The 26,962-nt window shown below is 45.9% G+C and overlaps 1 protein-coding gene across 1 annotated transcript in view; it reads left to right on the forward strand.

Annotated features, from left to right (window-relative positions):
- Window positions 1-26,760, forward strand: part of RIMS4 (regulating synaptic membrane exocytosis 4) — a 55,107-nt gene extending 28,347 nt beyond the window's left edge. Inside the window, exons 2-6 of the mRNA XM_057365904.1 lie at window positions 2,508-2,649; window positions 15,917-16,029; window positions 16,691-16,792; window positions 17,045-17,184; window positions 19,074-26,760. Coding sequence (XP_057221887.1) covers window positions 2,508-2,649; window positions 15,917-16,029; window positions 16,691-16,792; window positions 17,045-17,184; window positions 19,074-19,292 — 716 coding nt within the window. The 3' untranslated portion in view covers window positions 19,293-26,760. The remainder of the gene's footprint in view (window positions 1-2,507; window positions 2,650-15,916; window positions 16,030-16,690; window positions 16,793-17,044; window positions 17,185-19,073) is intronic.
- Window positions 26,761-26,962: the final 202 nt, after the last annotated feature.

Below are 26,962 nucleotides of genomic sequence, written 5' to 3' on the forward strand. Positions count from 1 at the left end.
TGTGTACGTGGTGCTCTACAACTGAACTTGCCCTGTGCCAACTAAATCATCTCTAGTACTCCAACAGTGCCCTGGTGCTCCAACAGTGCTGCCTTTCCTTGCCTTTGGGCCCTTCTGCTTTATGTCCCTGGCTTTGAATCAGGAGATGGCTGATASAAAGCAGCAAGCACCTTGGGTCTATCCAAACCCTTGCTCTGTCCCAAGCCTCTTGTTCATTGCCGGCTGTGGATGAATAGTCTTTTAATTCTGAATGTCTCCAGACACATCTCATTAGATGGGGAAATAAGAGGTTTTTTTTTTTTAAACAGATGTTGTATGGCTGGGCAATGGGGCATTTTTAATTTGTTTCCTAAGCTTATGTCATCTGATGCTTTGACTCTGCCAGCAGAGCTCTTGTGAGGACTAAAATAAAAGGGCAGGAGGATGAGTGCTCTGAGTGCACACACGTGAAGGAGGGATGGGCACTGGTGCATGTGGATGACTCAAAGATTGTGGAGGTGAATGYGAGACAAATGAAATGGACCATCAAGTCTGCCTGCAAGGCTGGGGGATGTGCCCTCAGAGGAGCCTACAAACCCCATCAGAGGCTCCAGTGAGCTGCACAAGGCCAGAGGGTACATCAAAGGGAGGTGCTCTGCTCTGGTTGGGAGAATAGGCACAGCCATTTCACAAGGCTTCGCTTTTGTTGATGCCCATATTGTTATTCTTGCCTGAAGGTTTGGATTCTGAAAGCWCATGAGAAATATGTTTTACATTTGTGTAACTTCCTGATTTATACAATGTGCTTCATGCATTGCTCTAGGCACACAAACAGTGCAAACTGTAGTTAATGTTAACCCAGAACATGCAAATTYGATCCCGTTAGCTCATAGGGACATGTGTACACATCCTGCACCATATGTGGGGACAGCAGCTGGTGCAGAGCCCTGAGGCCAGCACGTTTACCCAATTGGAAACCTCTTGGTACCAGAGGAAAAGGTGCTTTACAGCTGTATTTATAGGAGAATTTTTGTCTTTGCATTTCAGTGTAGATATAATTGGAGAAGTAAGATAGGAAGTATTTCTGATGTCGTACTCTATTTTTTTTCAAAGTCCTTGTTCACACCAAGATCTAAAGAAAAGTATTTTAGGTCAAGGAGCCTGCTACACAAATTACAGTGTATTTTATTTTAGTCAGGTTCTTACAGATACCCTCATATTTCCAAAGTAATTCAGGAAGTGATTCACAAGAAATTCCACCTGAATATGAGGAAGAACTTTACTGTGTGGGTGCCCTGGAACAGGTTGCCCAGAAGGTTGTGGAGTCTCTCTCACTGGAGATATTCATGAACCATTTGAGTGCAATGCTCTGCAATGTGCTCTAGGATTACCCTGTTTCAACAGGGAGGATGGATTAGGTGACCCACTGTGGCCCTTTCCAACCTCTCCCATCCTGTGATTCTTTGAAAGATTTGTTTTCTTTAATATTTGGCAATCCTGTGTTCTCCAGACTCAATAGCTGGGTCAGTTCTCCTCTGGAGGTTGTACTTAAAAAGCTGGAAGGTTTCTGAGAGCACTGTGGGTGAGAGATATTTTGCCTGAATCCAGGTTAATGACTGGGCATCTTTAGAGGATTTAGGTAATTCTGCTTTGTTCAGAAAACTTGTAGCAGATGTGTTTCAGGATGAGTGCTCTATGTGGGATGAAATCTGGAGCTTCCTAACACCAGTTACAGCAATTAATAGTAATGGTATTCATTACATATTCATTACATAACACGGTTTGTTCTGAGAAACAGACTGCTTGAGATGGAGGATGAAAATAGCAGCTGTTAATTTCAGAGGGCTGAGCCTCTGAAGACTGCACCCAGGAGGAACCAGAACCTACTTAATTCCCTCTATGCTGTGGCCGAGGGCGTCTAGCAAGGGGAATRGTGCTCTCCAGGGTTTTCCACTGCTGGTGCCTTTCCAGTGCCACCAGGGAACGTTTCAGCTGTGCCCAACATTCCTCTGTGGCCCGTCTGGGAGAGCTCCTGTTTCCACAGCACCTCTGGTGCTCCCTGGCCTTTTCCTCCCCTCTGCTCACTTGATGCCCACCAAGACTTGCCACTTTTTGCTGTTCCACACAACCTGAGGCAGCAACGTGGGATTTGGGAAAGGCTTGGAGGCATCAGGCTCTACACCTCATCTGTGCCTGGGGTTGCTGCTGCTGTGTTCCCTGACTGCGTATCTGGGGGTAAAGCCAGCTGGTCTGGCTGCCTAYTCAATGGATAATTAATTGGTACAAATGGTTGGAGTAGGTAGGGAGGTGTGCATGCTCTGAGCATCTGCTGGCCCTGGCATGGTGGAGCACTGAGTGTGTTCCAGAGATGACTTGGAGCTGCTGCTGAAGCAGGGCTGGGTAAGGAAATGCTGTGTGACAGATGTGAGGCTGGTCTTCTGAAAGATCTCCTCTGCTTCTTCTGGGCTCTGCCAGTGCAAAAGCTCTGGAATGTAGGCTGACTGCCTTTTCTCCCTTTGTGTTCCTAGATGGTGATGGTCGGAGACTGAAAGGAGCCATCCAGAGGAGCACAGAAACTGGCCTGGCTGTCGAAATGCCCAGCAGGACCGTCCGTCAAGCCAGCCACGAGTCCATCGAGGACAGCATGAACAGCTATGGATCAGAGGGAAAGTAAGTCATCAAAAGGGAGCTGGGTAATCGCTCGTGGGATGCACTGTCTCTGTACCTATTAATTTTSCTCCAGCATGATGGACGATGTGTTTTTCTGACTCGCTATGCTGCAGGTGTACTGCCCATCCAATTAGAGCAGATCTCTCTGTCTGCATAGCTGGCACATACTCGACTGTTTATATACTTTTTTTAGTGTCCTCATTATTCTGAGCTGAAGCAGATACCCATTACTTTTAACCGCTTTGCCTTTGGATGAGTAATTCAGGGTCAATAGCAGAGGCTCATTACTGCTCGTAAATTATAAGCCAGTAGTTTCTAAGGTTGCACAATAGTTGTCCATTTCCCCTGTTTCAAAATAGCCCTTTGGTTTTGGGGCAGGTGGAAGTGTCAAAGTGCTGAAAAAGGTGAAAGTAATAAAATGCATTATACCGCAGCAAAACTCTGATATCAAATTATATCTTTTGGAGCCTGTGTGTACTTCAGTAAAAAAACTTTATTATGTTTCATCTGAGTTATAGTGTCCTAAARGAATGTGTTTCAGAAAAGATTTTTGACCCCAAGAGAAGTTAAAACAGGCTTTGTTGCATTTTGACTATATACCAGAATGCAGAGTAGGGAATCTTCAGGCCAGAACTTTGGGAGCTGTCTTGTCTCCAATTCTGGTTCTTGCATTTCCATTACTTGAAGCCATATATGGAAATTTGACAATTTTACTAAGATGACTATCCATGGAATCTTTGGAAGCAAAAAACCCACAGTATTTAAAAAGGAAGGCAATATATACCATCTGATTCTGTTCTTTCTAGGTATGAGGCCACAATTTTTCTACACTTAAATTATGTTCTGTTTAARCCAAGGACCACACTGGGCATCATTGTGTATGCTCTCTCTAGTCCTGTATGATATTCCAAGTACATTGTACAGCTAAAATGCTGGGGTAGTCCAAAGGCACTCTCAATTAATGTGATTCTGGTGTTAAATAAGTAACAGGCTGTAAATTAAGGGAGACTTTCTTTAGCTTTAGATGTAGGCTAATCCTGGAAAGGCATCATAGATCTGTGCTGAAGGTTCAAAATAGTAATGAGGCACAGACTGCGATAGCAATCTTGTCACTCCAAAGCTGTGATGTACCTTATCTCTTCTGTGAGCTGCTGTCTCCAGGGAAATATTCCTGCTACACCAGCACAGTCCTGCRGCTTGGAGTTCTGCCTCCGCTACTAGATGCAGAGGATTAGTGATTAAGTTCATTCCCTGGGCAATGAGGGGCAAGAATCTGCTTTCATGCAGAGCAAAATTCTTTCCTTTCTGTATTTACACAGCTTATACCCTCCTGGGAAGGGGTATAATTCCCTGAACGATCTGTGTCCTGTCATTGCATACACAGTAGCTGCTTTTTTGGGCTTTCATGGAGAGGTAGTATTTCTGGCAACAAAATCCTGCACCCATGTGAGTGCTGTCTCACCCCGAAGGCAGGTGACATGTAGCTATCAGCTCRACAGAGAAAGGAAAAGCCTGTCTTGCAATCCAAGTGTCTTTATTAGAACAAGCCTAACATTTGGTATTCCAGCCTTGAACGCTGCCCAAACATCCTTGCCAGCATTTCAGCCAGGGATGGGGCAGTTTCTTCCCTTCTCTGCAAAGTGTGATTAAGTGGTTCCTGGATACTTTGTTCCTAGGTGGGATAATTAATCTCTTCTGGGAACCCGGTGGGAATTGCAGCTATCTGTCTGAGCCACAAGTGATAAGCAAACAGGGCTGAGAGTACAAAGAGCTAAGAGGGCTCAATTCTCTTGAAACATGGTGGGAGGGRAATTTCTGTGCTTTCTTTTCCCACAGCAAAGAATGGAATTGTTTGGGGAATAGCTTTGAGGAACAGAAATGTGTTCTTCTAAATCAGATTTCTCTTGACCTCTCTCGTTTGCTGTAGCTRTCTTCCCAGAGAGGCAAAATGAAGATCCGTATGTCTCTGTTAGTTCTGCTGAGTTGATTTTCTTTCTAATAAAAGCTGGGTTTGTGGCTGGTGCAGATATTCTTAGGTCAGAGAGTTTTCACCAGTGACTGTCAAACCCCTGGTTTTCAGCAAGGCGAGGCTCTTCCAGTTCTTTCCACCTGTGCATCCCTTCTGTGTGTTTGTACCTGGGAGAAGATGGATTCAAAACCTCACCTTCCAAGAGGACTTGTTTCTCAACTTCTTTGTGTTTTTATGATCTGTATAAATTTAAGGATAACTTCCARAGGTGGCTGAAGTGATCAAAGATTTGGTGAAACTTTGCTGCAGCAGGCCTAAAAACCTGCCCTCAGCCATACAAACTGCTTTTAGAAAGTGATACTGACTGTTTTTTCATATTTGTTGCAGTGAGCTGGTGGCAGCTGCCACAGCTGCTCGGTGCCTAGTGCAAGGTATCACAGTCAAAGAATTTTCTGAAGTGCATGATTTTGAGCAATGTTGCTTTCATGTGAACACCAAGGTGCATAAAATCCAGGGTTTTTTTCATGGAGAGGCTTATTATGCAGGGATATACCTCTGAGGTGTGCTAGGCCTGCCTTCAACAAAATACTCTCTTTACCTGAATATGAAGTATATTGCAGATTAGCTGGACTAAATGATGCATCTCCTGGAATGTAAACTCATACAACATGCCAGTAAATGGTGACGGTATCAACACACTGCTTCATGACAATTTTTACCAGATAGGAAGTCTTCACAYCTTGTTACCCAGGTTTTCTGTTGGTTGTGCACATAGTATAGGAAATGAATGTAATAAAACTCACTGTAAAACTGTAGAAGTAGATATTTATTCTGAACAGAACTGTGTTCAGTCATTGCCATGTCCAGGTTTCATTCCCTCATGTTTTCACCACCCCATGCAGGCACCAAGCCTTGTGTATCCAGGTGCTGGAGCCAGGCTGGGTTGTGTGCTGCAGGGAGGACATGGGACACCATCTGTCAAGCCCTCGCTGTCTGCTGAGTTGTTCTTCACAACAGACTGGCTCTTGGACTGTGTTTTTCTTACACTTTCTAGGACTTACCTGCTATTTTGGAGCGATCTTTCACCTMAGGGTCTTGCTCTGTTTCATCTCTGTAGATCTCAAGCAGCACTGTCACCTTTTTGTTCCCTTTTTTGGGTGATCTTTATGGCTATGGTCTGTRCTCAGACAGGGTGTGGAGGTGATGTACTCCCTACCCTTGTTGYCTGTCCTTCCTCTGTTATTGGAGAATAACAGATCTGCTACAGCCAGGTTGGTTGTACTTTCACATACACACATGTTCCCATTCATAATTCATCCAGAACAATCTTAGCACTGGTTACAAATCTCTACAGCAGTGAATATTTTCTTCTATGYATATACTTAAAAATTTGTTCGAGAGAACAGTTACCCACTGTAGTAAGTGCCTATGGGGTAGTCTCAGGACACCAGGATTGCTGCAAGGATACAATTCCGAATATAGGAATAACTCACAAACARCCCTGTGAGATTCAGCAGAGATCTCAGCTCCATCCTGGCTCTTGCACAATCTACATCTTGTTTTGGCTGGGTTTTGCTGCAGCTGCATGAGACCATGTACAGCATTCAGAAAGCAGTAGATTCTGGACTTGTATGTAACTTGTTCCTGCCAACCACTTTTCCTGAGAATGGAGCAGAAAGATAAAAATGGACCTGGAACAAAAGCCTGCTAGCTGCCATAGTGCCTAGTGAGTGGTACTCACAGTGTTTTTGTTCTTGTTGGCTACTGCTGAGATGATTRAGTTATGGAGAGCTCAGTTGATTTTTACTTTAGAAAAGCACAATAGGTGGTAACTAACAAAGATTTAGGGGATTGTTCTTGTATTATCTAAGTGTGCCTGTCCAGCAAGGAMGCATCTTGTTGTTARCCATCTCACTTCACTTCTCCACAGWGAGGGCAGTGCCAGTCTGAGCCCTGCCTGAAGGCTGTGTTGTGTCCAGGGCAGGAGGCAGGACACAGCCTGGCACAAGTGCCACCCACACGGGTATCTCGCACCTCTCAGCTTCCTTCTGTCTCTGGTGCYAGTTCTCCTGCTCAGCTGCTGTGAGCCAACACCAGGATTTGGGCTGGTGTGAGCCAACACTGGGACTCAGGCTGGGAGAGCTGCCTGCCCTTCTCTGCTTCACTGCAGAGAAATAACTAAGAGGAAGCAGGAGAAAATACTGGCCTGGGTTGTGACCACRTAGCCATGTGAAAATTCACTTAGCTTCAGAAATTATCAATCGTCATTCAAGATGACCAAAAGACTTGATTCCTGAATGCACCATTCAGGAAATTCACGTTGTAGCTATTCACTGAATGTTTCTTTTTGACTTCCAAAGCCAGGGTACTTCTAGACTCTTTCATAATAGCTTATCTTCAGGGCTTTTTTTTATCCAAGTCTTTTTAAAAAATGTAATGAAATGTGTTGTTAATATCAGTTCAGGCTGTAAGAAATCAATGTCTTTTGAGATGGAAACCAGGAGAGGCATGGAGATTATTTCTGTAATATATCAAGAAATTCCTCAGCCTGTTCAGCAACAGCACATCCTTTTGTACTGGCAAAGCTTGACCAGCACAGCTTGGAAAGGATGTGACCTTGAGAGCTGTAGTTACAGCAGGAAATACAGTGAATCCCACCTTCAGCAGCCTCCTGGGAACAGACAGAATTGCTCACTGAAGACAGGTAGCTATCTTTTATTCAGTTCATCTGGGATGACTAGTGATTGCTAAAAATGGAGCTAGCCTGGCAAGGTGGGGAGGGGAATGGGGGAGGTCTTTGTGCAGAATTCAGTGCTTAGTTTTTATAGCACCATTTCGGTGGCAGAATTCATAGAGCAGAAGGAATCGGATACGCGAGCRGAGTACAATGTGTTACAGCACATAAGACAGCACGTCACAGTKCTAAAAATGTTGGAGAAAGTGGAGTGGCCCAGAGAGAAACAGAGCTTGTTGAGAGGCAGAGTTGGAGATCTTGCCTGGTGGAGGAGGGGTGTGCAGTTGGTGGGGTTGGAGCAAGTTTGAGTCCTGCAGGGATGGATGGTCATGGAAAACTTTCCCAGCCAAAGTGAGGGCTCCTGCAGCGTTCACATCAACTTTGACAGGCTAAGGGGCTGTGTGCCCAGTCCCTGGACCTGTGTAGTTTGATGCATATTCCTCATGCACACCATAAATATTTTAGAGATGGTGCAATGGACCATTGGCAAGTTCTGCMTTCTTCCTTAGCTGATAGATATCTGCTCGGCTCCTGCGTGTGAGATGCGATTTAAAAGACGTTAACATGCAATATGGATGAGTGTGATTGTTACACAGAACATTACTGCTCCCTGAAATTGGAGTTCTGATGGGGTTTTTTTTTAATGCTCAAATAAAATAACTGTCAAATATGTTATCAGTCTCAGAGGAGACTWCCCCCTCCCTGTTTCTTCTGGCTGAAGGAATGTGTTGCTGTCCCTGTTTTTTAAAGATAGAGCTGTAGATTTTAGCTCTTGTGTTAGATGTAGACGTGTGGTGTATCTGTTAGTTCAGCTGTGCAAGTCAAACCACTGAGATGCATGGCTGTGTTTAGGCAACTTGCTTATTAATTGCAAGTTTGTGCCATGAGAACAAAAAAAAAGTCTTTTTTATTTACAGGAACAGAACAATAATTTCTGAACCCTGGGCCCAGGCAAATCCCAAGCACATACCAGACATGGTAGAGCAGCTCTTAAGAATGTATCACCTCTAGAGACTTGAGATGATGGCAAATAGGTGTTTGTGTGGATAGCATAAATGAATCCATGAAAAKAGCAAAACAAAATGTTATCTCCTGAAAATAGCTGTTGTCTGGGTGTGCCAGGGGGCGGCTGTGTTGAAGTTGTCTGGCTTCACCACCATCCCACCTCTCTGAGCCCACAGCAGTAGAGCTCCRTGGGAGTCAAGGTGTGCAACCTGTGAAATAGAGAGATAGGAATGAGGATTTGGTCCRAGGGGGAGGACACAAAATTCTCTTCTCTTGACAGTGCTCCTGGACAAAAGGGTGTTACACCCAGCCTGGGAAGGGAGCAGTTGAATGCCTCACTCTGTATTTCTTCTGCACAGACACAGCCGCGTGTGGCCATTACAAGTCAGTACAATTGAGACCAGTGTCAAAATCTTAAAAGATAGAATAAAAAGGTATGTTATCAAGAGGAAAGGAAAGGGAATATGTGGTCTGCTTTTCAAACTGGTAATTTACAAATGATGTTCAGGACTGATGTGTAAAGAGGAAGGACTGGAAAATTATTCAGAAGGAAAAAGTAAAACAGTGCACAGGAATAAACTCTCAGGGAAGGATTTTAAGAACAGGTTAGAAAAGCAGCTGTCATGGATGGTGTAAATAAGGCTGCTCTGGCCTTGGGTCCTGGGTGTGGACTGGCTGACCTGTGGAGATGCATTCTGACCATATTTCATGCGAGTTTTACAAGGTTTTGACAAGCTGATTCTGCAAACACTCGCAACAGCATAATGGGATACCTGGCATAGAGAGTCCCAGAAGCAATTTAAAAATAGATTTAGAAAAGAGGTCAGACAAACTCCGCACGGACAGGAAAAGAAATTAATGATACATTTTCCCTAAATGTGTCTGCCTTTGCACACTCTGCATGCTAATCGGCAGCCACCAGCAGGCGGGGGTGCAGAAGGGGCTGAGCAGAGCCACATATGCTGTGTGAGAGGGATCAGCCCAGCTGCTCTGCATTTTTATAGCATTTTGCATTGAAATCATTGTTGTCCATCTAGGCATTCAGATCCTGAGCAGTTTACAAGCAAACTCTGAAAAGCTGGTTCTCCATGCAGTGATATATAAAGAGCAGCTGCTGTGCCATAAAGGAAGCGACGGCGTGATTTGCACACAGGGGAAGGACACAGATCTTTGCAAGGGATAGGTCAGGAAATGCTGCTACCTTGAAAGAGCAGAGAAGCAAGAAGCTGGCAAAGAGCCTTTAAGCCACTCCTAAATTACTCTCCAGAGGGTGGACTTCATATGCCCTGACCTACAGGGTGTAGCACAGGAACGCAGTCTTCAGAGGCTGCACAGATTTCCTAAATAATCAGGATTAGGAATGTTGTGTTTAAAAGAAGAAGGTCTGGGCAGTTTCAGCCCCAGTTTGAGCACACAGCATCTAAGATCCATCCATASAATCATAGAATATGCTGAGTTGGAAGGGACCCACCAGAATCCTTGAGTCCAGCTTGYGGCCCTGCCCAGGATATCCCAAGATCCCCACCCTGAGAGCATTGTCCAAACACTTCTTGAACTCAGACAACCTTGGTGCAGTGACCTCTGCCCTGGGGAGCCTGTTCAGTGCCCGACTACCATCAGGGTGAAGAACCTGTTTCTAATACCCAGCCTAACCCTCCCCTGACCCAACTTTATACCATTTCCTCGGGTCCGGTCTCTGGTAACCAGGGGGAAGAGATCAGTGTCTGCCCCTCTGCGTCTTCTCATGAGGATGTTGAAGACCACAATGAAGTTTCCCCTCAGTCTCCTCCAGGATGAACAAACCAGGTTACCTCAAATGTTTCTCCTAAGGCTCCCCCTCCCATCTCATCACCATCCTCATGGCTTCCTTTGAACTCTCTCTGATAGCTCGATGTCTTTTTCGTATTATGGTGTCAAAACTGCCCCCAGGACTSGAGGTGAGGCTGTACCAGTACAGAGCAGGACAATCTCCTCCCTTGCTGGCGATGCTGTGCCTGATGCACCCCAGGGCACGGTTGGCCCTCCTGGCTGCCAGGGCACTGCTGACTCAAATTCAGCTTTCCAGGTAAAATTTGGACCCTCAGTTCCAAAATTCAGGACCCTCAGTTCCCTTTCCTCAGCGCTGCTCTCCAGCCTCTCGTTCCCCAGTCTGTCCACGCAACCAGTTTTATTCTGCATATAAACATGTCACTGAAACCAGAAGTGGTTTATCGGCTCGGTCATCTGTGTCATAAAGCCGGGGTGGTGGCTGGTACCTGCTCTGCATGGGGACCGCGTGCGGGAGCTGCCAGCGCTGCTGCGGGCTCTTGTCTCCCTCTCGTGGCTGTCCCTGCTGTCCCAAGGTGTGTCCCTGCCGCCCTGCCTGCAGCGTGCCAGGGAGGTGGCTGTGCCTGCTGGCTCTTGTGCCAGGGACAGTTTGGGCATAGAAATGGCTGTTTCATGCGTTTGGCTGGAACGGCGTTTGCAGCTTGTGCTGAGCCKTGGCAGGAGCCGCTCCCTGTGCAGACAGTGTTAATGTTCATGCAGGTTTCTGCTGCGCTGGTGGGCTCAGACATCCCACGATCAATAGTATCCAGAGTGCCATCTTTCTGCTGCCCCTGCTCTGCCTCCTTACCTACAGCCAAGGACCATGGTCTGAGCATCCTCCAGCAAAATGTCCTTTATTTGTCCTTGGCACCGTGGAAGTATCAATGACATCCTGTGCTCTCCCTCTGCCTTCTGATCAATAACAGGGTTGCATTCCACTTACGACCAATTCTGCAGCGAACCCATAATCTTTAACTCCCTCAAAATCACTCCCATTTGGCTGTGGCAAAGCAGCGCCCGTAAATCATGATTAGTGCAAGCAAAGGGCCAGAGAAGAGATAATTAATTTCGCTTTGCTGTTCAAAGGCTGCTCTGCCCTTGCTCAGTGGAGGATTTGTGCCCTTTAGACAAAAGGCTGACAAGTGTCACCTGTTAATCTTCTCTGTGTGTGGCTCTTTGCAGCGTGAGATGGTCCTGTCACAGGGCCCCGCTGGCTCTGACAGCTGCTATTTGCAAGGCAGCTGCAAAACGCTCCCTCTTTGTTCCTCCGGCTATTTTTAGCATTTCTCTTTAGGTGCAATAAAAAAAGACATTTCSTATCGGTGTTAACCAGGTTGTAGCGATTGTTGCCCTTAAGGGACAGGCATGTTGGGCAGTGGAAGGGGAAGGGCTTTCCAGGGTTGCTCCAGTTGTGTGAAACACATCTGCTGGCTGTCACCCAAGGTGGAGACACCACTGTCACCTGTGACAGACCCTTCATGAACCCGTCATCCCTGCCAGCACATCCAGTGTGTGCTGGTTCAGTTGGAGAGCTTGTTTCTGAATCAAGTGCAGGTCAGAACAGCTCGGTATCTGCAGAGGTCAGGCAGGAAAAGTGTGCTGAGCCTGCAGCACGCTCCAGAGCAGCAAGGAGGGGCTCTTGGGAGCAACAGGGCTGCACTTAAAAGTTGAAAGAAGTCACAGTGCTCCCTGGAGCTCTTTTCCTTCCTCCTTTAGCCATAGGAAAATCAAGTGGGTGAATGCGGAAGGTCTGTCTCACCACTCTCACCATACATGTCCGTCTCACTGTCCCAGCTTCTCTCTGAGCGTTTGATAGAGCTCACCAGGCTGGATTTGAGCAGCCTAAAATTAGTCTGTTCTGCTAAATGGTTACTGCTGGTTTTTATTCACATTCATACTAAATTTCTGCAGTTTTATTTTCCCCTCAAGGGAGAAGCAATGGCTTTCTTGGAGTTAGCTTATRATTTTTCCAGACAGAAATTGTTTCCATTCCAGGGTTATTGGCAATACCCAAATATATATCCAGGAATTGGCCAAAGCCAAAATTTAGAGCTGCTGCTTCTACTGTCTAATAAAGCAGCACTGCAAAAGGTCAGCCTCTGTGCAACGTAGCAGCCAGTTCTACCAGTTAATGGCATCATCTATTACAGAATTAATTCCCTCTGTCTTCCCTTCCCAGTCAAATATAATGACAGTGGGGAACATTAACTGTCTAACCTAATACTGAGTTTCATATAGTGCTAGTAAACCTATTAACTAGGGCTGTTATCCAGACTGATGGAGTCTTGACCTTGGCTTGTGTTTCTAAGTGAGCTTTGCCATTCCCCTTGGGATCAGCCTCGGTGTTACAAAGCAGCAGCAGTTTCGTTCAGGCAGCAGCTCCTCTGCCCTCCTTGTGAGGGTCTGTGCTGGTGGCCCAGCCCTGGTGTCCCTGCAGCARTGTCCTGCCCTCTCCCTGTAGTTTGCACTGCAGAGCATTTTTTGCCTCAAGGTCATGCAAAGCCCTCCGCCTTCTGAATTTATGGAGGGTAACAGCAGCCTTTGCTTGCTGTAAACACTTCCAGTTGCCACTGGTTCACCTTTAGACCAGCAGCTCTTGTTCTTGTGCTTTATAAYACTGTCCTTCATGCTCTTCTGCAGTTTTCCTCTATCATTCATGCAGGCTGCAGCATCAGCTGCTCTGTTAGCAGGTACTTACACTTTCTCCTGAGCTGCCCCTGTTGCTGGGCAGAGCCTTTGCTGGCAGCTTTCATAACGTCAYAGGACAGCTTGGAAGGGACCTTAAATGTCATTTAGTTCCAGCCCTGCTGCCATGAGGAGGGACACCTCCTGCTAGGAGATAAGGGCTGGTGTGGAGAGCACAAGTGGCTTCTCTCCACACACGTATGAAGTGCAGACAAATACTTGATATCAGCCTTTGATGTGATTCTGTCCCTGGCAGGTAAGAGGAAGTGGTTTAGTGAATTGAGTATTCAGAGCCAGAGGGATTTCTCTTCTTTATAGTCCTGCTGCTTACAGGCCTTCTGTGGGTGGTCTTCTTCCACCTTTGTGTGCTCTCTGCAGTAMCATGRCTGCACTTCCCCCTGGAGAAGAMCTGCTCSAAGATGTGGTTCTGGGTGAGCTGTGAACTCTCATAGCCCTCAGCTTTATTCAATCCTGGGCTTCCCCTCCTCTCTCCTGGTCCTCAACATCTTGCTAATTAGCCCCAGCATCTGTTCTGAGCACAGCAGTGAACATTTCCCTGAACGGCTGGGAGTTGTCTTGCCAGATTGTTATTTACGTGCTCGTTCAGGTCACACACTCCCCAGGGCAGAAGCGAGACCCGAGTTTGGCCCATTTATCTTCCACGAGTTGAAGAGAATAAAGAAAACATTTACCTTCTGGCTGATSGTCCATTCATCTCCTGCTGAAACTTACGTCTTTTTCTGTCAGGTCTCCTTTTTCCTGCACTGTTTTGAGTTCTCTAGGCACTCGTTTTCATCCTTTTTTGACTCTCTGTGTGCAGCCCAAAATGCCTGAGCCAGCAGGGTCACGGAGTCTCACTGGTCCTCATGTGCAGCAGGACTCACTTCTTCCCTCCTTGTATGGGCAAATCATGAGCCTGATAAAGCCTGTCTGGCTCCGGGCTCCCTCTTTCTCTTCTTCCCCCATCCTATATCCCTGCAGATTTTCCAGCCCTGGGGATGTCTCTGGGCACAGTTTATCCTGGGAGCCAGGCCACAAATCCAGCACCTCTGCCCTGGTCCCAGAGATGGCTGCCCCAGCAGATGCCAGCTGGGTGGTGGGGCAGGAATTGTGTACCCACAGGGAGCAGGGTGTGGCCCTGGATAGTGATGAGAGATGCACTTTGTGCTGCTGAGAAGTTGGTGACACAGGAAACTGAGGAAAMTGTTAATCCTTCTCTGCAATTAATGCCAAATAAATGCTGCTGTTTCTGTTGTATTTCGAAATACTGCCTGGAGTGTTGGTGCAAACAGTAAATGCAGGGTGAAAAAAACACTGAGCTGGGGAACATATACCCAAGCAGAGCCCCTCCCAARCCTGTCACCCAGGATGCTGAGACTCCCTCATCCCTTTTCCCAAAGGTGACATTCGTAAAGAGCTCAAGGGCAGGCTTTTCCGTGCTGATGGCTCAGCAGCTCTCTGTGTAGCAGCAATAAGCAGKTTTCTCCAAGAGCCAGCTCAGTGTAGAGGGGAGGTGCAGTATTACAGGGAAAAATTGGGCCATTTAATGTAGTGCCCCTGTCACAGGGAGCTGAGCCACCCCATGAACCTGKACTAGTGACCTGTTCTGTTCAGTCCTATGTGTGGCAAGCATGCTGATGTGTGCTGGCATCCTCCCTCCCTGTCAGAATAAATAAATATTCCCATGGGGCTGAGAGYAGGACTGCAAATAGCTAATGAGAACTGAAATCCCAACCTGAAATTAACACACTGCTGGTTGAATAGGGTCTGAAAAGAATTTCTTTACTTTTAAATGTMTTTTAAATGCAGCTGGCTTGCAGGGGGGAATCAGCAAGTTTTTGTGGCTGACTCAGCTGTGTGACAGCCTGCAGGCTCCTACTTCACTCCTCTCTGCCGTCACTTGTACCCAACCTGCGGCCTCCTAGCAGCATCCTTTGTGAGAGAGRGATTCGGGGAACAGGGGGCCGTATCATTACGTGGGTAATTGCCCCCCTTAAGGACGTTTGGAGAAGTGGGGGAGGTTTGTAATTGTGCCTGACTTTGGCACGCAGCAGGCGGAGAGCGACACCCGGCACGGCAGCGTGGGTATCCCGGCACAAAGCTCCTGACGTGTGTCTCAGCAGCTGTGTCATGGTTTGGCAGATGCCTGCAGGACAAGYGTAGGTGTCAAATGCTGGCCTTCAGCCTCCTCCTTGCCATTTGCAGCAAATTCTTCTACAACCTCCAAAACAGCTGCGTAAATCAGGGTACAACTGGGTAAATCCTGATTTATATCAGTGTGCCACAGAGTTGGACAATTTTGTGCTGCTACACATATCCAAGTGCACTGACTAGTGCCTGTAGCTGTGCCATGGAACAACCTCAGTGCCTGGGGATCAGATTTGGAGGCTCTGTTCCCCCAACAGCTTTTGTTTACCTGTGGTGATGGGCAGAGGCACTGCTGGTGTTTGAGGATGCAGTCCCATTAGCCTTGCCACCTATATTCAGATCCTCTTTGTGATTACAGTCATGGAAGCAGGTATGAAAACCACAGATTTCATGCTTTTGGTGTTGAGCAGTAGAAAATGGGAACCTCTGGTCAAAAAGGAGATGTAYTGCTCTGTGGGTGTGTGATTGATAAATAGGGAATTGAGTCCTAAGGGGATTGGYGCTTGCCTTCCTCATCTCACTTTCAACTACTGCCCCAGGTGCATTATTTCCTCCCCAGAAATGAGGATGGGAAGGGAGGGCTACCAAGAGAGATCCTATAAACTGTTCTAGGAATCTGTTGCGTGAATAGGTGACAGGCCACATATGAGCCTGAGATGGCAATGATTTTCCTTAGAGACAATGAGTTAAACAATATTGACCAGCTGGTGACTGCAGACATTATTGGGTTTTTTTGGACAAGGAAAGAGATTTTAAATGGATGCCATGTAACTAAACTGTGTGGAAATCACCAAGTTTTGCTCGAAAAAAGGCTTCTATAGATATCATTCATTTCGAAGATATATTAAATCTTGTTCTTTAGTTACTAGTTTGCTTTAAAATGCATATTAACCACTTGCCAAAATAATTTTCTTTTGCAGCTTGAATTTCAGTGGAGTCCATCTGGCATCTGCTGGGCAGTTTAGTGACTTCCTGGGGAGCATGGGCCCTGCACAGTTTGTTGGCCGTCAGACCTTGGCCACCACCTCGATGGGTAAGGAACAGTAAGAACTTGTGTGGCTTCAATTTAGCCTTGAACAGACAGCTCCTCCAAGCCACCTAATAATTTGTCCAGCATCTGCTGATCTAACACTGTCCTGCTCCATTTCTCTGTTAAATCRAGTGAGCTTGGCTGAAAGGTTGTGCTGACTGCAGCAAATGTGGCATTAAGAGGAGAGCAGCAGCTTTGTGTTTTTCCCCTTCAGCTCTGAAAGGCACAGACTTAAGTAAAATGCAGCTGAAATCCTGAAAATGCATATGCATCTTAGGATTTTTCTTTTTCTCTAAGGCCCACCAGGCTCTCTAAGAATTTTGTTGTGGTCCAGCATAATTTCATTTTCCAAACCAGCCTGCAATGCAATGCTGGGCTTTTCCATTTGGGAGAGATKAGAGRCTTGCTGCCACAAAGAGTAGGAGAYTGAGCCACCAAAGCCATTTTAGAGGGCTCCCAGTTGAGTTTGCTTTTGAAAATGTGGCCTGAAATCACTGTGGAGCTGCTCCAGAGTAATGCAGGAGATCAGGCACATATAGTTTGTTACACCTTGTAGGAGGAGGGACATGAAGATTGTATTTTTAACAATTTATTAACCCAGGGAGATATTGTTTTAAAAGTCTTCTATATATTTTTGTCTATATGTATTGACATTYTGTTTTAGGGGACGTGGAAATTGGCTTGCAAGAGCGAAATGGGCAGCTYGAAGTGGATATCATTCAGGCTCGAGGGCTGACACCAAAACCTGGCTCCAAAACACTGCCAGGTAGGATGCTTTGATCTCCTAAAGTACTTCCCTGAGCCCTAGCCTCCCACAATGCTTGTATATAGGGAAAATTTGAATTTTTGCTTGGCAGGACTAAGCAGCCTGTGCGTGGTACTGRAAACAAGGCTGCTTGGGCAAATCTTTTCCCTGCTGTAACTGCCTTCTTTAGAAACACCTGAGGCATGCCACTCTCTCTTTTCTAAAGTAAACATGAAGATTTTCTTCATATTTGGTTGTGTTTATCTTTTCCAGCTGCTTACATCAAAGCTTACCTACTGGAGAATGGCGTGTGCATTGCAAAGAAGAAGACAAAAGTGGCTCGCAAATCATTAGACCCTTTGTACAATCAGGTGTTACTGTTTGCTGAGAGTCCCCAGGGCAAAGTACTGCAGGTAAGATGAGCAAGGTCTGCCCCTCTCTCTCTTCCACCTCTCATGGAAGGTACAAAGTTGTGGGCAGTTAAGGTGGATGAGAAAAAAGCCAATGATCTCATCAAACCAAATGCACTCRATCTGGATGTAACAAATGGAAATGAATCCCATTGTTTTCATACTCAAGCTGATGATTATTTGACACCCCAACAGATACCATGAATGCCTATCAGGAAAAGATTGATTTTTTTTTTTATTTTTTTAATTCCTTTTTTCCCATACAGTTAGGAGATAGGTGATACCTATAGGTGCTAAACAGTCTTGCTGTGTGTTTGTGCACATTCAGGGCACTGTGCTTTGCCATCACCCAGTCACATATCCTGCCCTTTTCTACCTCTTTTCTGTYACTGCCATACATTTTCTGCCATACTCATATTTTCAACTCTACTTACGTTTTCAGAGCATAAATCCAAATAGTGATTTGAATTGTTAATTCATATCAAAATAATTTCCATCCAATAAAGCCTGGCTAAAATCTATTTGTAGTACCAATGTAATCAATCCATGAGTTTCTTTGTTTACCTCCACTGGTGTATGAGTTGCCAGCTAACCTGCTGGACCCTTTTCTTCAGAGATTTCTACCTCATTTACCTTGGTTAGAAGCATTTTCCCCTGATGCAACAAGACTGCACATTTATGACTGAAATGGAGTGGGACCTGGCTTGGTCTGCTCTTGCCTTACTGGTTTCCTTACCTGCTGCCTTGCTGTCAGGAAAGGCACTTATTCTAAGAATAAAATAAGGAGCTTGGCTCTTTGCTGATGGCCTTGTCACCTAACCCACTTTGTGCAGTGCCTTGCTTCATCTCCTGCTGGCCTAGAATGTGAATTTTTGATTTTTGATTGACATTCGTTTTCTCTCCTACCTCATTTCACAGAAGATTGTAGTGTTGTGGTTGTTTGGAGCCTGGGGAAAGCAGCTGTCAGGGTTAGCCAGAGATCACTAATTGTCATCATAACCYACCCTACTCATCCTCTCCTCTTCAGAGCACGGACTCACTCTGCAGTCAGTCGTCACCTTTGTCTTGAGCCACACAGGGCCACTTGGCCACGTGCAGACCTCCAGCATGCCTAAGCCCATGACCCTCACTGCATCTGTTCTTCCACCCACTGGTCTCCATCGTGTCGTAAGTGTGATTCAGCTTTCCCTGCTCCTCTGCCAGCTCTTTCATTAGCCCTTCCTCTGTGTCTGTGAGCCATTCTTGACCATCTGTGCTGCTTGCCCTGCATGTCACTCACATGTGCCCCTTGTGTCACCGGTCCCATTGCCAGCACCCGGCTCCTGCCCTTCCTCCAGGTGAGTGGCTGTGCCTTGTCTCCATCTGCCCCATGCCACCAGCTCTGTGTGCAGAAATTAGAGCATGCTCTTCTCCTCAACCTGTTGGCTTTTGGCCCAAGTTGTTGCCCACGTTTTTTTTATTGGTTTATTTTTCCAGATCAGGAGCTCCCTTTGCCCTTCCCCCTCAGGTCACCTTTTGGTGTGTCCAGGGCCTGTTATATGCCAGAACCAGACTTTATCTGCAGGTGTTGGACTGCAGCCCTAAGGATACTTTGTGCAAGTGMTGTCCCTGCCCAGCAGAATGGTGTCTCATCCACATGCACATTCACCTCTTTTCCATGGGGGGAAAAAGAAAATCTGGTAACATTAGGATTTGTAAACGTGCTTAAAATAAAAAAGTAGTATAATCAGCCAGAGCTTTGTGTCACCTGTTGGCAAATACTTCTGGTCTTCTCAGGCTGTAGTAAAGCCTCAGAAGTTGGATGAGTAGAAAGAAGGCTTGGTCAGATTTGTGCTTCCCAAGCAAATGTAGAATTTGGAGGATTAACTGTGCTCCCCCTTCTTGTCCCTAAGGTGATAGTCTGGGGAAACTATGGACGCATGGAGCGCAAGCACTTCATGGGAGTCGCCAGGGTTCTTCTGGAAGAACTGGATTTGTCAACTTTAGCAATYGGCTGGTACAAGCTCTTCCCAACTTCCTCGATGGTAGATCCCACTACAGGCCCGCTCCTGCGTCAGTCCTCACAGCTTTCCCTGGAGAGCACAGTGGGACCCTGCTGTGACAGGTCTTAGTGAGTGAGGAAGGGGGAACTGCTTTTGTTTTTTAAACATGCTGTCAAGGTTTTGTTTGCTGGAACTCTGACCTCAAGCGCAATGCATGTTCAATCAGTTCTTGTGGAGCTGGAAGAGGAGGATAAACCAGTGACCTTAGACAGAAGACGAGGGGGAGGGCACTGTGCCCTCTCCATCCGAGGAGGAGGTGCCATGGGGCATGAGTCCTAGTTGTCAAATTAGACATACACCTCTTGTTTCACTTCTCTCRCTGTCATTCTTGGACCCTTGTTTCAGATCAATATTAACCCTGGAAAGTTGCAGCATTCGAAAGAATTTGGGGGGAGTAAGGAATGAATTTCTCTTAATTGTATGTCTTAGAAATTTCTAATACGAATTCTTTCATGAGAAAGTACCTGAAAAATTCAGAGGCCATCATCTGGCCTAAAAAGAGCAGGAAYGGAAAGTTTTAGAGGAAGCACTAGGTTTTTTAATAATGTCTTTTCTTTCTGAGAGGAAGAAAAAGAAACCTGCAACTCTTTCTTTAGAATCAGTTCCCTGTCACTGAGTCATGTTAGCTGTAACACTGTCRTTGCTGTGTTTTCAAACTGTGCCAAATTACCAGCAAGTGTCTTTACTGCATTACGTGTCTAACACTGCTGATGAAGCATACTTGGTGGGAGAACAAGTAGCGCCTACTTAGAGCGGACAGTTTAAGCAGAGTTCGAGTTTAGCAGGCTAATTAACCRCAATTTTACTCAGAAAAAAAACCCCCAAAACACTAGAAGTGGGAGCTGAACATCACACTTGCAGCTTGAGGTGTTTTGTGTTGTCAGATGCAAMGTTCTGCAATTTTACTGACTCCCTTACTTGTTGCTGTGCATCCTTCAGTTATGATGTCTTCTATCTCCTGCTTTTTTCCTTCATCTCCTTGGTACTGGTATACATATCTGCTGGAGATGCTGCCCTTCCTGTTGTGCTGTGCACTGACCTGAAATAGGACTGTTTTGTTCTGCCATGGGAGAGGAAATGGGGGTGCAGAGGAAAGAAACCTCAGTTTGCCATCTGAGAAGAAGGTGCTGGAGAGCACATGACCCTCCTTGTGGAGAGAGGGGAGCTTTAGGTCTTGGTAGACACAGACATTGTCAAGTGTCCTGCAAGGGATGTGATCCCCAAAGTACAGAGAGGTAGTGAGTGAGGAATGTGGTGGCACAGTGGTCACAGCACGTATATTCTGTTCATTAAACAAGTAAAGCACAGTTGCTGACCTGTGGGAGCTGCTGCCAGCAGAGCCACGTGCTGGAGGAAGTGTGCTGGATCCTTCAGACAATTAAATTATCCAGAATCACAGAGAATCTCCAAAGATTTTCTGTTGATAGCTCTGTTTTGGCTAGGTTTTCTCTTAGTTCCTAAATGAAGATTTGATGACTGCTGTCCCAGAAWAAGCTTTTGGAGATGTTTTACTTCGTGGTTTAAAAGTGAAGGTCCCATGTCACGTGTAGGAATGAGCAAATTCTTGACCTGTCGTAGGGAAATACTGAGCATTTACTTCTGCATGTGGACCTCAGCTTTGTTAGAATAAAAGCATGAGTGTTGAGTGGATGGTAAAAGCAGTTGTGTTTGGTCCTAGCTTGTCTATGGCATTTTAAATTATTTTGAGATAAATTACAGGATAGATGCAAAAAATTATAGGCCTTACAATAATCTGTAAAAAAAATATATAATATAAAGGAGAGGGAAGGAGGACAAGGGACATAGAATGACAAGTTTTTTGAGTCTTCAGTGGCAAAAGCTTCAACATTTCAGATAAATCTCTTAATTTCCTTGATCAAATATGTCTCTGGCCTCTCACTAATTATTTTTTCTAATCGTATTAGACAATTTCTATATATTAGCTGAAGAAAGTTTGTTGCATGCTGGTCAAACTTTGTTGTGACGCTCTCTCTTTTATTTTTATTTTTTAAAGAAAAGCACATTTACTGTAATTCCAGTCAGCATCTTTTCCTCTTGGTATGTAGTGAGTACTAGGCAATATTGTACAATATGTGTATGAACTAGAATAGATTAGGTAGATTTAGTGGTTTGTAGCACTGGATCTTTTAATAACTATGACTTTAAAAGGACTGTGGGGAGCTCCAGGTACACAYCAGACCTGGCAACAGGGCTTCTGTCTTCAGTTGTGCTGAAACCTTTGTATTAGTACTTAGTTTGGACATAATCTATCAGTAAGAGCTAAATTAATGAGTTTCCTGTGTCCAGTAAGATGAATGCAGCATTTTTGCAGTCTTTAATGGGGAGTAGGAGACTATATACACCAAAAATATTTCCCCAGAAAACTTTGTTTAATGACTGTCAAAAAGCTCAGTTCCTGTGTGCCTGGCAGATGTGATGTGTCTCCGTTTCCTGCCCCTCTGAAAGCTCTGCAGGCTCAGTGATGATGGGTTTAGTTACCACAGGACTCCTTACACCGAGGACTACCTTCCGTCTGGTTTGAATCACGCTGAAAGGTCACTGTCAGGGTAAAACAAAGAAGTTATGGTTCTAGTTGTGTTATTCTTGTTAACGTCTCCAATTCTGTAATTTGGAGSCAGTTCCTCAGTCTGCTCTGTCCTGTTTTCTTCTGCATTTTTTACGTGGTTGATTGTGGTCCAGTGGTTTTGTTTTACTCTCTTCCAAGTCCTGTTTCTCTCCAGTGAGTGAACACTGCAATCCATGGCTGCCAAGCACAGCACAGTCACATGAACTGGCAAGTGCAGGTGGCCTTCATTTACAAARCAGACTCACAGGAGCCCTTCTGTGAGTGCCCACGGGACACAGAGTGAGGCCAGGGGAGTTGCATGGTACCCTGCAGTCTAAATTCTTGCTTCACTCATGCCCGTGCTTCCTGCACTGGCCATGGTGTTTTGTAGTCAGAAAAGAACTCTTCTAGTTGTCCATCAATTTAAGACTCCCAGTGTAGCATCCAAGACAAGTCTCAGGCTTGGGATAGCATTTTTTTATAAAGCCTAACCTTTTTTTCCCCCAAAATTTGTCTGGCCAGTTTYTGTCTAAGGTGTTGTGGTGTGAGAGTTGGGATTACCAGTGTGGTCATGTACAAAGCAGCATTTTGCCAGAGTAATGAGCAGCTGAAAACTGAACTTTTGTCCCCTTTGMAAGTCCTGGCTGCGTCTTTTCCTGAGTCTTGCTTTTCGTTAGAGTCAGGGAGGGACAGAGGAAGAGCAGGAGACTTAAATAAGAGAAAAAGAAGCATCACAGTATTTTTGGTTGGCAAATGATAATGAGGGATGAGACTGAGGAGAGATAAATACCTGTCCAACTCAGGGTTGATTCTCTGTTCCTGTCCTGTTCTCCTGTGCATGAACTGCTACATTGAAAAGGTAATGGGAGGATTGCTGGCTGAAAAAAAACAACCATGAAGAACCAATCCCTAAATGTTACCTGCAGTATGGAAAACAAATTCCAATGCTGAGAGCATCCCTGAGAGCAGAGTGATCTCTCCCAGTGGGAATCTCCTGCACACAGGGAGAGCAGCCTGTGGCTTTGTCCTCTTTGTGCTCTGAGCAAAAAGCAGCTGTGACCATGGTTGGTCCTAGTTTGTTCAGGCAAAAAAATGTGATATTTTCCCAGTCTCTTGGTGTTTCTTTCCCTTTGCCCCAACACAGCTGGGATACCCAAGGTCCTCATTCTGCAATTCAGTCCATGGGTCCTCACTCTGCAGCCGCAGCTGCTGGAGCATCCCTTTGCACTGCAGGCTCTGTGGGCAGGGTAAGGGGCAGCATTTCTTGGCCATGGATTGTTTCAAARGACATTGCAGAAAATATTTATTGTTCCTAGCTACCAGATCCTTTATCATTGTACTGTTCTAAATTTGCAGGTCTTCTGGAGTATGAATATCACAAGCTCCTGTAAAGGAGCTGTTTTTAAAATGTTGAGGCAGTTAACAGAATCTCAACCTAAGCATGTTTAGTAATGTTTAGACAGCAAGACAACTTTTTTATGAAACTCATTTTAAGTTAGTTTATTACATGCTGTTGGTAATATTTTAAAACAGGAAAAATATTTTTCTTTAAAGACAAAATGATATGTATGTTTTTTAACAGGTAACATAATTTAGTGTTTTCAAAAATGTTTGATGTTCTTGGTATGAAGTTTACTCATTCTTTTGATTTCTATGTTCCTTGTTATATTTTATCAGCTTTTTTTTTTAAAAGAAAAGAGGCATATGTAAATAAACACCAGAAAAGAGTCCTATAAGAAATTCTGTTCAAACTGGCCATAAAATTATTAGTAAATATTTGTTACCATTCATTAACTCTCAGCTACTTTGTTGAAAGAATTGATGTTGTATTTTCAAGATGAGAACTACTTAGCTAGTTTTGTCATAATCCTGTACTCTGTATAAAAATCTTTTTATAAACAAAGTCTAATAGGCTACCAAGCAATAATATATTCCATTGGGTGTGCACAGATTGTGACTTGCAGGCTGTAGTACATATTGTTGATACAGTTTATAATTGTCTTCAATCTCAACAACATCACTTTTGAAAAAGATCCATATTAACTTTGATTGTAAAAAAAACAAAGACTGGGCTGTTGCCTTGTGARATATATTCATCCTATAGACTTCTCTGTTAGTGTCTGTGCCCATTGCCATGAGATCTCTCTTAGATGAAGAAAGAAACAGCTGTAGGTGACTTCATACTACAGAGGTTAAAAATAGTTTCAGTATAAACTTCATGACTGTTTCAATCTCCTGTTTTTCTTAGGCTATCTAGTATTTGTAACTCGACGAGAATGGTTCCCACTGCCATTGTAGCCCTGATAAAGCAAAAAAGCCTTTGCACTCTGGGGCCACTTGAGTTCTGCCTGACAGCTGCCTATTTTCCTTCAGATACCTGGGGCAGGTTAAAGGGAGGGTTTTTTCCAGAGCAGCAGATTGGGCTGCTCYTCTTTAAAGGCTCTGTGGGTTATTTTGTCCATTTCATAGGTGGTATTTGTCCATTTTGTTAGAAAATTCCACCCAAGGCAGAGAGGTTGCACCTTTGCAGGGTACCAAGGTGTAAAACAGGCACAGGCTATTCTGTGCCTTTCTKCAGAAATTTGCTAGTGCTGGGCTCATCTAAAGGTTTTTCCAAAGTGGCAGGATCAGAATATTGGATTTTAAGTCAGTTCCATCATTGATGCGGTGCATAGAATAAAAGAGCTTCAAAAAACARCGTCCCAGTCCATTGCCTGTGGATTCCTCCCAGCCTTTCCCACAGGCCAAGTGTCCATGTGGTTCTCAAGATTGCCAGGATGCTGGCTGTGCAGGCAGCAGGTGCCAGTGGTGCTGGGCACCCCAGGGAATGCTGGAAGAATTTCTGTTTTTTGTGAAAAGCTTTGAAGAGAGAGAGATGTGTAAATGCAAAGTGCCATCAGTAGAGAAGTYCAGGGCATATTGAGACCTGGAGGGAGCATCTAAAATGAAATTGCAGCTGCTGAATTTGAGCCAAACATTTGAAAAAGGATGATCARAGAAAGGAGAATGATCAGTGAAAGTCTTTTTTTGTTTACCCCAGTGCACACCACCARCCAAGGTGTGTGTCTGTGAACATTCTAATTCCACAGGGAGTTTGCAAGTGATTAGATGTTCTCAAAATGTGGCTTCAACTCTCACTGCCAGACTCCTCTGCTCAGTGGCCATGTCCCAGTGACCAAGCAGCCATGTATTATCCATCCCTGGCTGCTCACCCGTGGCAGCAGCATCACCCTCATCCCTGGGGAMCCTCAAGCTCTTCCCATGGTATAGACACCCTCTGCCCTCCCTTCCCGAGGTAGCTGCTCTTACCCTGGTGGAGGAGAGGAACTGGGGAGAGTTTCTTTGTAGCATTTGGTTCTTTGCACTTTAGTGGCTGAAACAGAAGGACCCTGCACCAGCCCTTCCCAGAGCACCAGCATACAGAGGCGATGACCCAAGGACTTTCCCTTTGTGACTTGCCAGTAGCTAAAATGGCAACCATTGTTAATCCCAGCTTGGCCAGGTCCATAGGCAGCATTGGCATTTACTCTGGGCACATCATGAGACCTGTGCCCAGGCAGCTGTGAGCTCCACTCGCTGGGCTAGGGTGGGAGCAGAAGCATCCCAAGGGAATGGTTTAGGCACACCTTGCTGAAGCCATCCCACAAGCTTTGCAGGAGCTGGTTTTTGTAGTGGCTTGGGCACCTGGTGTTAGGATATCTGCCCACTGGGGCTCCAGGTCCCACTAATGCCAGCCTGGAACTTCAAATCCTTCAGAGGTTTTTTTTCTTTGGGGCTGTTGCTCCAGACCCAGTGCTGCACACTGGTCTGTGCTTTGGTGATTCCATCTTCTTGACCTGGAGCTGGTTTTGGCTTTGGAGTCAGGGAAAGCGAGCTTTGGAGAATGAATCTGAGGCATGTTCCCCCATCCTCACCACACTGGGATTGTCTCCCTCCTGCTCCCTGCACAGTGGAAAGGGCATCCTGGGGATGCAGTGCCTCCCCCAAGACCCCCTCACGCAGCACTGCCATGGCCTGCCACCCACCGGGGATGCCCRTGTCCTGCCAACGTTTTGTGGCTGTCCCACATTCTAACTACAGGGGGTCCTTCCTTTCCCATCCTCGGAAGGAGCTTGGGGTCTTCTGCAGGGGCTTGGCAGCCCAGGCAGGCGGCATGTGCCATTACTGACAGCCAGGAGAAGACGGGGAGCTGCCTCTGTGCTGGCCAGGGAGAAAGGGAGCTCCTTGGAGCTTTCCTCCGCCTTCCCTTTGCTTTCCCCAGCTTCCTACACGGGTTCCCCCTTCCCTCTCGACACGAGGCCTTATTCCAACCCGAGGGGACTGAGGCTGCCCACGGCATCTCTTTGCACTGACGCGTCCATCCCCCGCTGCCCGCCGGGAGCCCCGGGGCAGAGCTGGCCTCTGCTCGGGGATGGGGCCACCCCCAGCCCAGCCCATCCATGCTCCCACCCCCTCTGCCACCGTGCTGGAGCTCTGCCCGTTCCACACTGCCAGGGCCTGGCCACTGTAGAGAAATCTGCTTTCACAGGTGAAACCTTTTTACTTCAATAATCRCTCCAGGAAAACCAGTAACTTTGCAGGTGCACTACACTCCTCTTGCTTTTCCATAGGAGTGGGGGCAGCTGAGATCTGCTCTTTTTGGCCTCTCTAACCCTCTCCAAAACTTTCTGGAGGTTTTTAACATCTATTGGTGAGATGCAATCTCTGTGGAGCCAGAGGGAACACAGGCAATGGAGCTGGGCAGCCTGCTTGCCCAGGTGGCGAGTGGCTCGGCGGGTGCCTGGGCTGCCTTGGGTGGAAGGTGGGACACGGTCCCGGCAGCGCCGGTGGGATGCTGGCCACTCGTCCGTAGTCAGGAGAGGATTCTGCTATACTTTTTTCCTGTCTGTAGGTTTTATTCAGACGATATGTAATGATTGAGTGATTTACAATTCAGTGTTAAGCTAATGAAAACGTTGATAATGGTGATAATAAAACCTTTTTTTTTCCTACGGTGTGTTGGAGTTTTTCTTTGGAATGTCTCTGCCCTCTCCATTGCTACCATCATTATCTTCAACCTGAGATTTCAGCTGGACTCTTTTCCTTGTGCCTGCAGGGAGCGAAAGCAGCTCAGCCTGGTGTATCCCAGTGCTCTGTGGAAGGGCTGTCACTCCAACTCCCTTAATCGGCCCCA

The sequence above is a fragment of the Malurus melanocephalus genome, unplaced genomic scaffold, assembly GCF_030028575.1.
Source record: "Malurus melanocephalus ecotype Western Australia unplaced genomic scaffold, MMel_1.1 scaffold_59, whole genome shotgun sequence".
Classification (NCBI taxonomy): Eukaryota; Metazoa; Chordata; class Aves; order Passeriformes; family Maluridae; genus Malurus; species Malurus melanocephalus.